The sequence below is a fragment of the Camarhynchus parvulus genome, chromosome 10, assembly GCF_901933205.1.
Source record: "Camarhynchus parvulus chromosome 10, STF_HiC, whole genome shotgun sequence".
Taxonomy (NCBI): Eukaryota; Metazoa; Chordata; class Aves; order Passeriformes; family Thraupidae; genus Camarhynchus; species Camarhynchus parvulus.
Window position 1 is genome coordinate 20117502 of NC_044580.1, and position 16935 is coordinate 20134436.

The 16935-nt window shown below is 58.3% G+C and overlaps 2 protein-coding genes across 3 annotated transcripts in view; one reads left to right on the top strand and one right to left on the bottom strand.

Moving 5' to 3' along the window:
- Positions 1-556: 556 nt before the first annotated feature.
- On the bottom strand, positions 557-10090 carry CKMT1A (creatine kinase, mitochondrial 1A). 2 transcript variants are annotated; one of them, XM_030955100.1, is made up of 9 exons: positions 9286-10090; positions 4139-4337; positions 3708-3803; positions 3372-3593; positions 2781-2866; positions 1733-1856; positions 1468-1602; positions 1007-1132; positions 557-799 (listed from the first exon to the last, which is right to left on the bottom strand). In XM_030955100.1, exons 1-9 carry the CDS (start codon positions 9432-9434, stop codon positions 683-685), a joined length of 1254 nt encoding a protein of 417 aa, XP_030810960.1. In that variant the 5' UTR covers positions 9435-10090; the 3' UTR covers positions 557-682. The 2 variants fall into 2 exon arrangements, with proteins under 2 accessions (XP_030810960.1, XP_030810961.1); XM_030955101.1 differs by lacking the exon at positions 1468-1602 and having other exon boundaries at positions 566-799.
- Positions 10091-10200: 110 nt separating this feature from the next.
- The window catches only part of PPIP5K1 (diphosphoinositol pentakisphosphate kinase 1), a 42801-nt gene continuing 36066 nt past the window's right edge, over positions 10201-16935 (top strand). Inside the window, 7 exon segments of the mRNA XM_030955688.1 lie at positions 10201-10270; positions 14217-14391; positions 14860-15055; positions 15148-15238; positions 16224-16254; positions 16256-16310; positions 16547-16701. Of these exon segments, the coding sequence (XP_030811548.1) occupies positions 14245-14391; positions 14860-15055; positions 15148-15238; positions 16224-16254; positions 16256-16310; positions 16547-16701 (675 nt within the window). The 5' untranslated portion in view covers positions 10201-10270; positions 14217-14244.

Genomic DNA, 16935 nt, shown 5'->3' on the forward strand with positions numbered 1-16935 from the left:
TATCCTTGTAGCAAGCCTGCCACAAACCCGCTGTGGGACATTGAGCAAGGAGCTCTGAGGGAAGGTGTGGATTGCACAGGCAGTGCAGTGTTGCTCTTTCCTGCAGCCTGTGCTCCAGGACCTGCTCCAGGACAGCAAGGATGCTCCTGCCCTTGAGATCCTGGTGCAGGCACTGCCCATCCCAGGTAGGCTGGCTGCAGCCCATCCAGGATCCTGAGGAGCATGGGGCCCACTGGCTCCTGCTCTCCCACTGCCTGGGTGCTCAAGACACGTTTCCCACTGGAGTACCTTCATTTGCCAGAGACCTTCCAGAGTGTGCTGCTCAGTGTGGGACCTGAGGCCATGCGGTGCTTCCTGGCCCTGCTGCTCTGCTCCTGATACCAGCTGGGAGGTGGCCGAGGTGGATGGGATGGGGCAGGGGGTTCAGAGCCCATGTGTGGTGATTGTGAAGCCTTGTGATGGGGGGAAACCCGAGTGGTGCCTCTGCGGGGGGACAGGGTGCTGGGAGGTCAGTGGGGTGCTGAGTGCTGGGGTAAGAAGAAGCCAGAGCCATGGCTACAGCAGCGCACGTTTATGGGGTCTGACCTGACGCATTGTGAGTTACAGGATGCAGCACATGCTGGGCACAGAGATCGCACAAGCTAAGGGGGACCTGGGTCCCAGAGCGCTGCCGTGGTCCCGCTCAGTGCCGGAACTGCGGCAGGGGCGAGGGGATGCGGATGTCCTGCCCCTTCTCCAGCCGCCGCTCACAGTCAATCAGGTAGTTCACACCATCGATCACCAGCTGCACCAGTTCCACCTGCACCACGAGCACAGATGTGGTGACTGAGGGATCATCCTGGGAGCCACACCACTTGGCCACTCCTGCTGCATGCAGGGCAGGCACTGCCGCTCCCAGCACCCACATGCTGGCCCCAGCACATGGCCCTGGGGCTGCACGGGCACTGTGGGTCCCTCACGCAGACACATTCCAGAACCTCCCTCCCCAGCTCTGTCTGGCACCCACCTCTGACTTCCCCAGACGGTCCAGGTTGGAGATGTCAAAGACGCCACCTTTGGCTGCAGTGTCCACACCACCCGTCCCACGCTTCTGTAGCCGGAGGTTCTCTAGGATCTTAGGGAAGCGGCTGTCCTGGTACCCAGAGAAAGTGTCAGTGCTCAGCAGGACCAACAACAGGGGAGTCAGGGCTCTGTAGCCGAATGCTCCCTGGTGTGGGCCCCTGCTGCTCACAGGGTCCTGTCACTGGGTTACCAGCCTTACCAGAGTCCTGCCCTAAGCAGATCCAGGCTGACACCTGGGACCCAGGCCTCTCTGGCTAGGAATGCAGGCAGGGGCTGGACCCCACGCCTCCTAGGGGAACCTGAGCATGGCCCAGGGCTGGGTCCCATGTTGTCTGTCCTGCACCTTTGTGGCTGAGCTCCCCACAGTCCTAGCCTGGCTCACCACAAAACTGGCCATGGTAATACCTTGCTGAGCAGTGGCAGTTTGATGTGGACACCTGCTCGCAGCCCCGTGCCCAGGTTAGAGGGGCAGGTGAGGATGTAACCCAGCCGCTCATTCCACATGAACTCCCAGCCTCGCTCCTGGATTAGCCGCTCTACCTGAGTTAGAGGCACAAGCAGTCATTCAGCCCTGGCCAAGGATCACCCAGCAGAGGGCCAGCACCACAGGAGCTCTGCCTGCCCCTCTTTGCCTGTTTATGGGGCTGGCACAGCAGAAGCTGACACTCACCTCCTTTAGGCCCCGGCAGAACCGCTCAAAAACGCGCTTCATGTTGCCCCCCTTCTCCATGGAGATGACACGTGTGTGGTCCTCCTCATTGATCCAGATCAAGAAGGTCTTCTGGTGGTTGTGCCTAGGGACAGGGCAGTGTTTGGCTGTGCTGGCAGCTTGCAGAGACCCTCTGCCCACTCAACTGTGCCCCTTGTGCCCCTGCCACTGTGGTACCAGCGCTGCCTTGGTTCCCATGTGCTGACTGCACCAGGCTGGGCAGCCAGGAGATACTCCTGGAGATGGGCCAGTGCCCATCCACATGTATCACTGCTGCTGATAGGAGCTGTCTCCAGTGCCTTGGGCACGGGCGGGTGCCAGCGTGGTGGTGACCCAGCCTGGACTGGAGATGGGAGCACAGCTCCTGCACCATGCAGGCAGTGGGAGGGGGCTTGTGAGGCACGGAGTGTGCACTGGAGGGCTGGGCTAGGTGCAGCTGGAGCTGGGAACCATATGTGCTCTGGAGATGTTTTCCATGTAAAGGCACAGCGTCAGCGAGGGCGGCATGGGCGGACAAGTGTGCCGGCTGTTGCTCTGCAGGAGTGTGGGATGTTGCATGGCTGTGCAAAGATGCTGGCAGGGAGCAGTAAGATGTGGCTGTGGCAGGGTGGTTTTGGTGTCACATAGATTGTGCAGAAGCCAGGAGGAGTGCTGGGGATTGCCCAGGGAGCAGAAGGCAATCAGAGGTTTTTGGCAGCCTTAGAGTGCAAGGTGCTGCAGGATGGTGAGAGCAGGCAGGATTGACAGCTGGTACTGGCTCCACAGTCCCTCTTGCCAGTACTGTGCTGTGTTTGTGTAGGGAACAGTAGACTGCTGACAGTGATGCACAGAGCTCCCAGGTGAGGCCACAGAACCCATGGTGAGCACGGCCCAGGGGCACTGGTGCCGTGTGCTAGGGTCTGTGGCGTGGCAAACATGGGAAATGTGGGTGGCAGGGCTGCGATGGATGGAGCAGTACGTCCCCCCCCCCATTTCTGCCCTGCTGCCCAGTGCCAGGGCAGAACCTCACCAGATCCCTCGGGCATCAGGCCAGTCTCGAGCCATTCCTGCTGCTGTCAGGAGCGGGGACACCGGCTTGTCAAAGAGGAAGTGGTCCTGGAGGGAGGCAGAGTTCATGGGCTCACCCAGGCTGCATGGCTGGAGCCAGGGCACCCTCACTTGTTCCAGTACTCCCTGTCGCACTGGTCCCATCTGCCACGCAGAAGATTCACCACGGCTCTCCCAGGCAGGGCACCCAGGGGCAGGAGCCCTTGCCTTCCTGGCCTGGGAGGCAGAAGGTTGCTGGTGCACAGCCCACCCTGTGCCAGGGGCTGCTGGGGCACCAGCCGAGTGCAACAAGCATGCCTTCCTCTGGGCATGGGCAGGGAAATGGACGCAAGAGTCAGAGGTGGCCATGAGCTACTGGGGCTGAATCTGGGGAGCTCCTGGCTCATGAGGGCTGAGCAGCACTGTGTTGTTGGGCTGCCTTGCTAGGGCAGGGCTCCTGGTTGAAGACAGCAGAGCTGTAAAAAGAGGATGCAACCTGCCAGAAAGGCAGTGCCAGGAAGGGGTCCTGCTCTGCATGCACCCGGGGGGCTGCTCGGGAACTGCGCTGACTCACGTCAATGAGCTGCTGCTGCTCGGACTCGGTCATCTCGCTGAGGCGGTAGTAGCGGCCCGCCAGGTCCCCGGTGAGGCCGCTCAGGGCATCCACAGCCACCTTCTCCACCTCGCGTCTCTCGGCACGGGTGCAGGCTGGCGGCAGGCTCAGGCCGCGGATGCTGCGCCCGGTCCGGACCCGGGACGAGAGCACATAGCGCTCATCAAACTGGCCAAACTTTATCTGGAACAGACAGGAGCCACAGGCTGTTCATGGGCGGCCCTGATGCTGTCAGGGCCCTACCCCAAGGCCCAAGGAAGGACACCCGCGTGCGGCACCGCTGTCCAGCTTCTGCACCTTTGTGCAATCCAGGTCTGTGACGTGCTTCATGGTGCGTGGGTTGTATCCGTTGTGCCGCTCCTGAATCACAGGGTCAAACAGGTCGGCAAACACCTGGAAACAAGTGGGACAATGTACAGCAGACCCAGGGCTTCATGAAGCCCCTGCCACAAGCCTGGCAGGGCCACACTGCCAGTGTGGGGGACAGTGTGTCCTGCAGTGCAACGGCAATCCACCGGGCAAGTGGAGCAGGAGGCTGCAGGGCTCCAGCAATAGCTGCTCCAAAAGAGCCCTGTGTCCTGCAGGAGCACATGGAGGCTTTCCAGGTGCCTCTCCAGCTGCTCAGGCTGGGCAAGAGGAGGTGGGCTGTAATGACCCAGGCTGCTGGTTGTACCATGGGTACTGGGATTCCTCTGGATGCTGCAGGCAAGGCTCTGGCTGCCACTCACCTCATAGGTCTCCTCATCACCAGCTACAATGCCCACAGTCTTGATGAAGGGATGGCCAGGGTTGTCGACGCCAGTCTGAATGCACTGGTCCAAGGTCCAGCCATTTGGGGTTGCCTTGTCACAGAGCCTGGCGTAGATGGCTGGCGTCAGGTTGCTGGCCATGCAGTTGTTGTGTTTCCGCAGGTCGGGGTACTCAGCGCTGTGAGAGGAGACACCAAGGAGTTCTTTGGGGCCGGGGCACCCCAGCGCTTATGCCTGTGCTCCACAGAGACTCTTGGTGCAGGTGTGGGCAGGGGAGCTCAGGGAGGGGTCAAATACTCTGGTTATCCACAGCAGCTGGGAGCAGGGAGGCAGTTACAGGCCTTGCAGGGCAAGGGCAGGGAGAGCCCAAACCCAGGGCTGGCACTGAACCAAGACAAGAGTCCACAGTCAAATCTGGACCAGTCCTCAGGGAGCGGCTCCTTATCAAACACACAGCAGGGCCCCAGAGTGGGAGAACCTGCTGGGTGAGCAGTGGGGCCACGTGAGCCCATCCCCACACTGAGCTGCCAGGGCAGCTGGGCTGCAGAGTGGGGTCCATTCCCCTTGTCCTCCCTGGGGCTGCCCTGCCAGCTCAAATGGAAAGAGGCTGCTCCTTGTCTGCTGATGCAGTGGGCAGGGGAGGGACGACATGCAGTCTGCAGGGTCCTGGCTTGCTTGACCCCTGGACCTCTGCCCCCCAGATGCTGTGGGGCAGGAGACTGGCTGACCCTGATCTGCAGCCAGTGGGAACAGCACAGTCCCAGTGCAGTTTATTGTATTAGGGGGATGCTTTCCTCTAATCAGCTTAGAGGGAGGCTGTCTCTTGACCTCATTCCCACTTTAGACAGGCTTTGTACTTGTTCTGCACTCACAGGGAAATTGGCAGGGCAGGACCCGCTGGCCTTGGCCAAATCTCTCTTGAGGGTGCCTCCACTCACCTTAGTGGGGCGGGACTGGCCCTTGTCAGCCCAGGAGAGCACACTGGTGGCTGGAGGGGGTCCTGCATTCCTGGGGACACCCTTTTGAGAGATGCCTGCTTTGGGGGTGACATAGCTTGGGGTGGGGGTCCATGTGGGAGGAAAGGTGCCTGGGCTAGCAAGGTCTGGTTGTTGGGAGCAAGTCAGGCATCAGCACTAGCAGCAAGTCCTGGCACCCCCCTGTGCTCAGCTCCTGCGCTTGGGCTGAGTGCTCACACTGGGCATTGGTTCTGGCTGCCAGCACCAGTCCTGTGCTGCAATGCAGAGCCCTGTGGCTGCCACTGCCTCCTCCCCTGTGTCTGCAGGCCAAGGAATGTGGCCCTTCGCCCACAGCTTGGCAACTGCTCATGGCTTCCTGTGCTATGCAGAAACAAAGGGAGGTAGGGCTCCCATTGCATTGTGTGGGGAAGCACTAGCACTGCTGCCTGGACCAGCAGAAGGAGGCATTTGCTCCAGACAAGAATTGGTCCCAGGGTTGAGGGGGCTGAGGGCTGCTCCCAGCCCACACACAGACCTGTGCCCTGATGAGATGATCCAGCTAAGAGGCTGACGTGGCATGCATGGGGTGCAGCCTGCCCTGGCCTCCCTCACTGCTTCTGCTCCGTCATCTGCTGGCCACTGGCTCCCCAGAGTGACATGCTTCTAAAAAGCATTTGCTGATCAGAATGGGACACTTGGACAGGTTCCTCCACTGCTCAAGCACGGTCATGCTGCTGGGCATGCCGGGACCACTTGCTGTGCTTTCTGTGTGACAGAGGATGCCCAGGAGCAGTAGAGGTTCCCAAGGAAAGCCAGCTTACTCCCAGCAGGCAGGAGAATGCTACGGGTTGAAGCATGCTGTCTGCCACAGCTGTCTACACCTTCCCTGAGGTGCTCAGCATCCAATCTGTGGGACTCCAGGCTCCTGCCTGCAGGTGCTGTGCCTACTGCAGAGCTGACTGAGCACCTGGTTGGAGTGCACCCGCCCTGAACAGCCCCAGACCACAGCCAGCAATTTGGGGCAACCTCTCTTCAGCCTTTCTAGAGCACCTGAACTCAGATGGGTGTTGCCAGGAGCAGCTGGGTAATGCTGGGGTGAAGGTCCTGAGCACCTGGTGCTGTGCTTGCCGTGGTGCCACAGAGCTGCTGGGGGAGGCTGTGTCCAGGCTGGCACTGGAGGGCTCTGGCAGTGGCACCACACGCCCACCACGTGCTCAGGGTGTCCACAAGTCCTCTGTCATAGTGTCAGGATGATGCTGCACCCGGGCTGCTTTGACCCCTTGGTTTTGGTCCCCAAGGTTGGTTTTAAAATTATGGCCATTTCAGCACCATCTATTTTGTTCCCACAACAATTTTCTTTTGTGCCACAGCACCGAGTGATATCTTAAAAGTATTTTCCAACCTCAGTGATTCCATGATTCCACGGTTCTGTGGTATTGTGGGCTCCTGCCCAGCTGCAGAGGCTGGAAGCGTGGATGTCTGCCAGGAGTGCAGCTCAGCACCGGCGCCCATGCTGTCCTGTGCTCACCTCAGCCTGCCGTCCTGCCCGTGACCTGCCCTCCCTGCCCTTGAGCAAGCAGGTGCCTGACCCCAGAGCAGACCTGCTCACCAGCCAGCAGGGATTATTACTCCATTGTCTACTGACTGGGCAGCTTCTCCAGAAGTGACAACCACCTCCACCTCCCCACAGCTCTTCACCTCTAATGTGGCAGCCTCCAGTGCCCTTCCTGGCATCACGGGCCTGAGGAGCCCAGGCAGTCCCAGCCACACATGGCCTCTGGAGAGCTGTGGGGAGCAGCAGACCCCGTGTCATGGCATGGAGCTGGGAGCTGGCAGGCAGCCAAGCACGAGGCTTGCTTACACAGGGAGGAAGGGGCTTGGGCTTTGTCTGGAGGGGCTTTGGCAGGGAGCCCCAGTGTGGTGGCCCAAATGTGGGGCCATGCCTGTCACAGGACCCCCCTGGCAGAAGGAGGGGGTGGGAGTGCCTGTGGCCTCCCAGCATGGCCATCCATACCACAGTGCCTCTGAAAGGAGGCTGTAGAGGGTTCCTCAGACCCCTCAGGGCTGCTGCTAATGTCTCTCGGTTTTTAACTTAGAGACTAGAGGGGCAAAATCATTGGGCAAGTCAGCTGCAGAGTGAGGGATTGCAGTTCACTCCTAGGGCTCCATCCAGGTGCTTTTCAAGTGCCAGCACTGTCACAAAACCATTCCCAACTGAACAGAACCCCCCAGGAGGCTCATTCTAGAGCTTCTCAGCCACAGCCTCACCTTGACTTCATCCCCTCCTGAGCTATGTCTGTGTCTCTGCAGTTGTTCAGAAAGCTGGAAAACATCCCCCTCTTGGGAGGTAAATAATCAATAACATCCGGCCTTTGTAATTCTATTTTAACTCAATCAATTTCTGTCCCCGACTTTCTGTAGCCCAACGCAGCTTGCCAGAGCCCCAGTGCCAGCTCCTTGCGAGCCCTCCACATGCCCAGGGTTCCCAGTCTGCAATGCAGCACAGCAACACACCGCTCTGACTGTCGGCATTTGGTGCAGGGATGGCAGCAGCTGCTGGTGTTCGGAGCAGCAACGTGCTGCCTCCTTCCCACCCTGCTCCTTCCCTGTGCACAGTCTCTGCTAGCATTGGGATGGGCAGAAAAGCTCAGTCCTCGTTTTCCTGGCCTGCCTCTAGGATATGCTAAACCAAGCAGCTGTTGCCAGCACAAGGACTGGCTGGTGGCCACCACATCCCTCTCCCCTTCTGGCCCTCGCCCTGTTCCCACTCTGCCTAGCCCTTGCGAGACACAGGTAGTTACTGTGCCCAGTGCTGTCTGGCACCGTGCTGCTCTATGGTCCTCAGGGCTGGCAGCACAAACACTGGGCAGGACCAGCCTCTGCCTCCTCCACCCCACTTGCTATGGCAAGCCATGGTGAGTGGAACCATGAGAACGTGAGGCACTTGGCCCTCCTGGGCTTCCTGGGGCAACAAAGAGCTGTTTGGAGGGGAGTGACGTGAAAACTTCTGGTCTAGAGCTTGAACCTTAGCATTGCGCTGCAGCTGTGACACTTATCTGGCTTAAGGGATCAGGTGCTGGGTGTGCAAATAAGGCCAGGGCTCTTGCAGAGCCAGCATTACCTCAAAAGCACCCCTAAGCCAGCTTGTGGCTCTGTATGTGCCCACTTGGCCCAGCTCAACCCTGTGCCCACCTCCCAGAAGTCCTAACTGCACATCTCATTGTCATCCAAAATCCACACATAGGGCTGTTTGCTCAGCATCCACAGGCCCCTCCAGCTCTCCCTTTAAAAACTGGCCCAGAGAGGGAAGAGCCAGGACCTGCCAGCAAAGCTTTTCTTTTCAATAGAGGAGTCCCTGTCCCAAAGGGAGGCACGTGGGAAGGCTGGTACAGCCAGATGAGGTCGGGCCAGGGGCTGCTCTGACACCAGCTCCCACAGTTAGAAATCCTCGGTGTCCTGCCAGCAGGACAAAATGGACCCTTTGCTCCATCCTGTTCCTACCAGGACATTGGCAAAGTCTCCCTGGCTTCTCTTGGGCCGAGGCTGGGGTATGTCCCCACCGGCACTGGTGGTCCCAGCACTGCTGTCTCCCAAACAACCCCAATCTCTGCCCTGCCGGTCATCCCGGGAAGTCCCCCGGGACCCCAATCGTACTGTCAAGCATTTGTCCCCTCTCGCTGTCGCATGTCCCCAGCTCCAGCGGCTTGTCCTGGTACTCTGGGACCACCCGGGGCAGCTCGCAGCTCCGGGCTCCCTGCCCGGACCGCAGTGCCCAGAGCCAACCCCCGGACACGGGAATGTGCCCGGGCGGCCTCCACAGCCCTCTGCCAGCGCGGGTCCCGCGAAGGGGGCCCGCGGCAACCCCGACGAACCCCGGAGAGCCGGGACCCGCGCTCTCTGGGCCCTGCGGGACCGCACCCGGCCCGCGGCTGTGCCGGTGTCCTTGTGCGCGGGGCCCCGGGGCCGGACGGGCTTGGTTCAGGGCCTCCCGGTCCTTCCCGCCATGGACGAGCAGCGTCCATCGCGCCGTCCCCACGAGCTGCTCCGGGACCCGCCGCCCAGGCTCGAGCCGGGGGGCGGCCGCCGCGCCTGCCCCCGGTGCCGGTGCCGCAGGGATCGTCCCCGCCCGCCGCCCCCCGCCCGTGCGCCCTCGCCGCCCGCGCGCATTACCTGGGCGGGTATCGCCGACGCTGACGGTCGCCCGCGCTGACCGAGTCCCGGGCGAGTAGGAAGCCGGCGGCGAGAGAGCCGGCGCCCACCATGGCCAGGAGGCCGGCGGAGCGGCGAGCGGAGAGAGCGCGGGCGAAGGTGCTGGCCATGTCGGAGCGGCGGAGCAAGCGCGCCGGGGCGGACAGCGGACGTGAGGGGAATGGGAACGGGAATGGGAACGGGAACGGCGGCGGGGCGCGCGGGGGCGGGGAGCCGGCGGGGCACGGGGGGGCCTGGCAGCACCGCCACCTGCTTGGCTGCCCCGCCCCGCCCCGCCCCACCGAGGCTGCCGTCGCTTTCAGCACCGCTCGCCGGACAGCGCCGGAGGGGCGGCTGCGCCGAGACGGGCCGGCTCCGCACCGGGACCCACACCTCGGAGCCCCTCGCCGCGCCCTGGGGCGGGCGGGCGCGGCCGGGTCAAAGTTCGTCCACCTGGAGCCGGGAGCGGCGACCGCGGCTCCTCCACGGGATGCGGCCCGCGATGGGTCGCGGGGTCGGCGGGCCTGTTCTCGCCGGTCACCAGCCCTCCCGCAGTGCCCGCCACACCGACGGGGCCGCACCGGTGGGCCCCGGAAGTGCGTTGCGTTCGCTACCGCAGAACCCCGAGGGACGGGAGCTGCTGGCGCAGACCTGCGCTGCTTTGGGACACGGGAAGCGGCCGCCCAGTAGAACCGAGCGCTCAGCCCCGTACGGCCGCTGCGGCCGCATGTCCCGCCCGGTGCAGGCGCGCGCTGCCGTTACAGCACGGGCCCGGCGCGGGGCCCGCGCCCACGTGCGCCCGGCCGCGCTGCAGCTCCCGCCGCCGCCGCCAGGGGGCGCCATGCCGTGCCCGCTCGCGTCCCGGCCGGCCCGCCTCCTCCGCGCCCATTGGCTGCCTACGGCCGTCAGCAGACGATGATTGGCCGGCGGCAGCGCCCGCAGCGCAGGGTGCGCTCGGAGGCCGCAGGTGAGCGGAGCGAAATGGCGGCGCCTGGCGTGGCGCCCCTGCTGCCGCCGGGGGGCAGGGGCGGCCGAGGGCCAGGGCCGGGGCCGGGTCGGGGAGCGAAGCGAAGCAAAGCGCAAGGCGGGGACGGGTAGGGCGGCCGATCGCGCCGCTGCTGGGCCCTGTTTGTCGGCGGCTGTCGGGGAGCGCCAGGTGGGCGGCAGCGGCGGCTCCACGGCGAGACGCGGCCCGGTCCCGTGCCGCTCCCCGGCTCGCCGCCGCTCGCCTGTGCCCGCCGGGCCCGGGTCCGGCCTCCCGCGGCGCGGCAGCTCCGCCCGACTCCGGCGCAGCGGCGGGCGAGGCTCGTCCAGGCCGCTCGGGGCCTGCGCGTGCCGGCGCTGGGCTGGTGCCTGCCTGCTCTCCGGGCAGCGGCGGCTCGCCCTTTGCGGGGCTCCTTGAGGTCGCGCCGCTCTCCCGGCGCGGTCCTGGCCCCCGCCTGTGCCTCTGCCCCGCTCCCCGGGGCCGCTGTCTCTCCCGAGCCTGGCGGGCCGGTGCTTGTGAAGCCGCCACGGTGTGCGCGGCGTAGAGCGGCAGCAGCCCCCCGCAGTAAACCCTCAGTGACAGCGGCCGTGTCGGAGGAGTTCCCGGTGCTGAGGAGTTTCACGCTTTACAGGTCCCACGAGTCTGATTAAATATTTCGTTACGAGCAGCGTCAGACACGGAGGGGCCTCGCCGCTGTGCGCGGCACGCACCGCTCGGTGTGCGGGGTAAACCGCGGCGCTGCCCCGGTGCTGCCTCCGCTCCGCCCTCCGCGCTCGCCGCTCTCGGTGCGTTCGGTCTGCCGACGGCGCTGCTGGCATCCGCTGAGCACGACTTCAGCTTCTTGGCTGCGAACGCCTTGAACGCCTGTATTACCAGAACAGAGGGGTTTCCCTGATACACCATGTCCAAGTAGTTTTAATTATTAACCCTAGGATAGGTGATGTTTCTGTTCTGAAGCAATTAAGTGCCCATGAGAGGAGCACAGCTTTCACCATTTTAAAGTATGGAATTCACCTTAATGCAAACAGCCCTTGTAACAGTGGAAGTAACTCTCCGTGTGTCACTGGTCATGCAGAGGTGTATTAGTGGTCATGCATGCAAAGGTACTTCACTGCTCAGGGCCTAAGCTTTCAGGGTTGGTTTTTTTTTGGACTGGTTGGTTGGTTGTAGGGCCATCAGTGGTTTCAGATAGTTCTACAAGACATTGTCAGCATAAGTGTTTTAAAATGCCAGCTATGTGTATTTTTAGAAGTCGTGATCCTGCACGTACTTGACCTGGCTTGGCTAGGCTGTGGGTCTCTAAGTTGGATCACACTTGCAGGCTTTTTGCTTGCCAGGGTAATCCCAAATTCCTGCCACTGGCAGTGTGATAATCATGTTCCTGTCCATCAGCTCAGCACTACAGGGACTGCACCTGCGTCTGCACCTTTTGTTTAAAAAACGAAATGAAACAAAACCCTGACATGCAAGCCCACTCTTTGATTGGTGAATGCCGCACTGAGTACAAAATACAAGACCTAATCACATCTTCTCACCTTAAATGTCTGGTACCTCAGAAGCAGGGCACAAAGAATTTCTTTACTTTGTGAGCACCCTTATCTGAACAGCACCAGAATGATCTGCTGGGGAACCGGAAAACAATTTCCTATATAGTTTCTTATCTCTAATACAGGGCAGTCTAGGGAGCTGAAACAGTCCCAGATTTGGATTGCTGATGGGGTAATTTTGGTAACCTTTGGTATGACTATGCAGCAGATCACAGCTGCCCTTCTTGGAAGTGCAGCAGGAAAGTCTTCAGGTCTAGTGACTGGCATGGACTTTCTCCTGTGTGACAAGTGTGGGCTGTGTGCTGTGCAGGAACCTGTAAGGGTTCCATGATGGCATTGCCACCCTGCTGGCATACGTGCCCCCTGCCAGTTCAACACTAGAGCTGGCTCAGGTATGGTGGGCATACTTCCTGTCACTGTCCTTAGATACCAGAATAGAACTTCACTTGCCTGTGTCCATTTAAGAGCAACAGTCTGAGTCTTTAATGCCTTAGTTATGCCTGTAGCTAAAAGTTCTGTTCATCTGTAGTTGCTTGGTATAAGTCTATGGTAAGGGATGTGCTTTTAAGAAAAACTAGAAGAAGGTTCCAGTTAACCCTCCCCCCACACCTGAAATCATGAGGCTTTCCTTTTTAACATCATGGGCACACCTGTGCTATCAGTGGCTGTCAGCTTCAGTGAGGCTCTGAGTTTTTACCTGATGTGAGTATGATATGTCACGGCCTTGAAACAGAGCTACAGAGCAAGGAAGAGGCTTTGTCTCTGGGGCAGGAGGAGGAATATAGAGAAGTTGTTGCTTTCTGAGTTCTTGGGGCAAAGGTTTTCCTGCTGCTTATCTGGTTTTTTTTCCAGGAGGGAGGGGAGAGTAAGGGATTGGAGAAAATAACCCTCTTCCTCCTTTTGCTTGGTTTGCTTCACTTCATTAAATCATTAGCCTTCAAGCTGATAGTATACCTGCTAAGGGTTCATTCTGCACTGATGTGCTGAGGCAGCAGGACACAGGCATGAGAATGGTTCCTGAGTATGTTGGGAATGCTACTCTTGTCCTCCTCTGGAGATAGCAGGGCTATGTGGAGTGCACAGTAAATACCTCTAGAGCCTGGTCTGCCAGCCCTGTTCCTCCTACTAGCAATGAGCACTGATGGTGAGTATCAGCTCTGACTCACGCTGCTCGAGGCGTTTCAGTGCCAGATGTGTGCTGTGCTTGGAGGGTTTTGTGGCAGCAGCAGCACTGGGCTCGGTGCGTGGGACTAAGATGGAGGAGATCATCCTTGGTGTGGTATGTACAAAGTCCACGCTTGCTGTGTCCCCCTGTGTGGTTTCTCTTGGGTCGATGTCTGCTCCCCCAGTGGATCCTTACGCAGGAGGAATGCTTTTGGCTACTTTATAATAAGGAAAAGCACAAAGAAGGACGCTTGCTTAGCACTGGTGGAGCTTAGGTCAACGGTGAACAGCTGTGTCCTTGGCATGTATAGGTCAGTTGAATGGTGTGTTCGGATTCTGTCTCCTCTGAGGCAGGCAGTGCTGCTCTTGTAGGTGGCACTGGAGGACACAATCCTTTCCTGGTGTTTCTAACTCATAGCATATATTCAGCAGCTGGTCAAAGGAGGTGATTGTTCCACTCTGCCCTGGTCACAGCACTAAGCCTGTCTAAGATGAAGAAGCCTGTGGACAATGCTCTGTGGCACATGGTGGGGTTTTTGGGATGCCTGTACAGGGCCAGGAGCTGAACTCAATCTTGATGGATCCCTTCCAACTTGGTGTATTCTGTGATTCTGTGCCAGCTTGCAAACCCAGACATCCTGACCTGTAACCCAAACTGTTGCTGATGCTCCCTCTGTGTCCTCTTTCCCTGCCATAGAGTTTTTACTTGTTTTTCCTCCTCCCTGCAAACTCCTGCACCTCTCAAACTGTTCTCTCTGTTACTGTAGGTCTTCTTGAGCTGAAAGGATGAAAATTGGCAATTGGAAAATCACTGTCACTGACCTGAGCTTTATCCTGACTTCTGGCATCCCAGTTGATGTTGTTGGGTATATGAGTCTGCAAGAGTGTCCTCTGTCCCTGTCCATGATTTAGGCAGCGGTTGGACATGCATCACTGTAAGGGTTACATGATTTCAGTGCTGGTGGTGATACTTTCCCAGTGCAAGGGGGTTAATTGCAAAATGGAGCTGCTTATCTAAATTGATCCAGAATTCCAGATCCCCTCCCACCCTGAGAGTGTCTCCTTTTTCCCTGTTTTTGTGCTGGGCAGCACTATCCCTGGGTTCCCTCATGCTGGGTCAGTCCCTGCCCTCCCCACCATCGTTTGCTTCCTCATGCAGCCGGCCCTGGGATCGCCCTGCCTCTGACCTCTCTCCCTTTTGCACTCTGTAATTCCAGAGCGGGATGGTCGGCCACCAAAGCTGCAATGTCGTCCCTGACGACCTCCAGTGAGGGAGAGAGCTCTGCTCCCAGGTTTGTTGTTGGTTCCAGAGATGATGAGACAGAATTTCTGGGATCAAACATGAAGACAGACGAAACTGACTTCTTTGAAGATGATGAAGAGGAGGAGTCGGTAAGGAGGTCCCAGCATTCTGGGCTGGAGCACCTGTGTGGGATCCCTGGGTCTCAGCCAGGTTTTGCATGGTTACTGCTGGGGCTGCAGGTAGTTGGGACTGCAGGGGACACGGCAATGGCATTTATGACAGGACACATTAGGTCATGCTGCTATACTCACTGCCTCGGGAAATCCAGCTTTTTCGCTTGCAGATCTGATTTGGGAAAACTAGTGGATTCCTTTGTTCTAGAGACTTAACCTGACACTCCTTTAAGTCTTTCTGTTTCACCAGAGAAATTTCTGGGGAAAACTCTGGCACGTGTGAAAAGGGCAAAGTTGTCTCTGCAGAGAGGAAACATTCATTTTTTCTATAACTTCCAGGAGCAGGATGCAGAAAAAATGATCTCTAGCTCCTGACTGCTTTTGGCCCCTATTGAGTGTTATATTAAATGCTACTAAACTGATCTCTGTCTTCCCCTCTGTCAGCCTCCAGAACGGCAGATCGTGGTGGGAATCTGTGCCATGACCAAAAAGTCCAAGTCAAAGCCCATGACACAGATTCTGGAACGTCTGTGTAAGTTTGAGTACATCACAGTGGTGATCATGGGGGAAGATGTTATTCTGAATGAACCGGTAGAAAACTGGCCCTCTTGTGACTGCCTGATATCCTTCCACTCCAAAGGTAACACATCTCTAGCAGTCCTTAGCCTGCTTGAGCTGTGGGCAAGGGAGCTTCCTTTCAGCCCTCCCCTCTGTCCTCATCCTGTATTTCAGGATTCCCCCTGGATAAGGCAGTTGCTTATGCCAAGCTGTGCAAACCATTTCTGATCAACGACCTTGATATGCAGTATTACATCCAGGACAGGTGGGTGTCTGTGAGCCACCAAAGCCCCTTCCCTCTTCCTCTGATTCTTCTCAGCATGCTGTGGAATCTTAATTTTTCTGCTCACAAAGCTGTGAGATGAGGAGGAAGGGGACCGTAGCAGTGGCTTTTTGGGGTTTCTCCAAAGCATGGAGGGGAATGGCTTTGAGGGTAAAACCATTGAGACCATATAAAATCATGCTTTGTTTTCTGGTGTAAATGTCTTGTAAGGAGTGGCTGGGATGTAGGGAGTGGAAGAGTTCTCACAGAACAAGGCTGCCACGACTAAAGCAAAAGGACCAGTCTTTAAGCAGGAGAGCCAAATGGTGAGATGGTGCTCTGGGTCAGAAATTGGGAGCAAGGCTGCGTCAGAATCTGTGGAACCCGTGTTGTTCAGACACGTGAGGTTTCTCAGTCATCTGTTGGTAGAGGCCACCAGCAGCCGTGTACTTGGGCCCTTACACCCAGGCTGCTTTGGCTGTGTGCGAGTAGGGCTCCTAACAGATCCTAAACCTCCTGCCCTGTCTTTGGGGTGGTGAGCAGTGTTATGTGGGTGCTGGCAGGCATCCCAAGGTGTAACTAGTGAAAGAACTGTGGTTTGCCCCTTGGCACAAGATGAAAGAAGGCTCCTGCTGCTTCTGCCAGACCTGGGCACCAGACAGCTTGGCATGACAGGGCACTCTCCAACACGGTGAGTCTGGGCAGGTGGTGTGTACTGGGTGTGCTGCTGTGCTTTGGGCACATGCTAATAATTGAGCATCCATGTTTAGGCCAGGTAGAAATTTACTCTGGGGCATCTTTGTCCAGAGCAGGACTGCGGCAAACCCTGTAGGACTCAGCCAGAGAGCATATGCTGAGAAGTACCTGCAGTCTTGATGCTTTTTTGTGTTCATCTGACTGTGTTTTTCATCAGTGGGGGTGAAGTCTTTCCCTTGGTGTGTACTGAGGACCTTCTAAACTCTTCTGATGCTGCTTCTGTCCTCTACAGGCGTGAAGTGTATCGGATCCTTCAAGAAGAGGGGAATAGACCTTCCCCGCTATGCTGTGCTCAATCGAGATCCTGACCGACCAGAAGGTCAGTGTCCAACTTCTACTGAAAGCCATTTCCCCAGGCTCTGCTGTTTAAGATAGTCTGCAGAGGACAGATGCTGGCAGTCACCTCAAAGAGACCTGACTCATAAGTCTCCCGGGTTTTTTTCGTGGGCAAAGGTCCCAGCAGCAAAACCGACTGATGGGCCTGGAAGGGGCTGTGGCTCTGCACTAGGACTGTGTCACCTTTCCTGATGTGCTGCTGCTGTGCTTTGTCTTCAGAGTGCAACTTAGTGGAAGGAGAGGACCACGTGGAGGTAAACGGAGCTGTGTTCCCAAAGCCGTTTGTAGAGAAGCCAGTCAGTGCTGAAGACCACAATGTGTATATTTACTACCCGACATCAGCAGGTGGGGGCAGCCAGCGGCTCTTCCGCAAGGTGAGGAGCGGTCTCCAGAGCTGGTGTTGGAACCAACAGATTTGAGACTCATGGGGCTTCAGAAAGGAGTGTTGGGGAAGGGGGCAGGAGAGTTTTGTGTGGAGGAAGTTCAGACCTTCTTAGAACTTCGAGTTCAAGTGCATCTACCTGGAAACCACAGAAGGACATATTTTAGTGGTAGTGCTGACTTTACCTTCCCCATCCTGTTGGTGACATTTATCCTGTAGTCGTGGA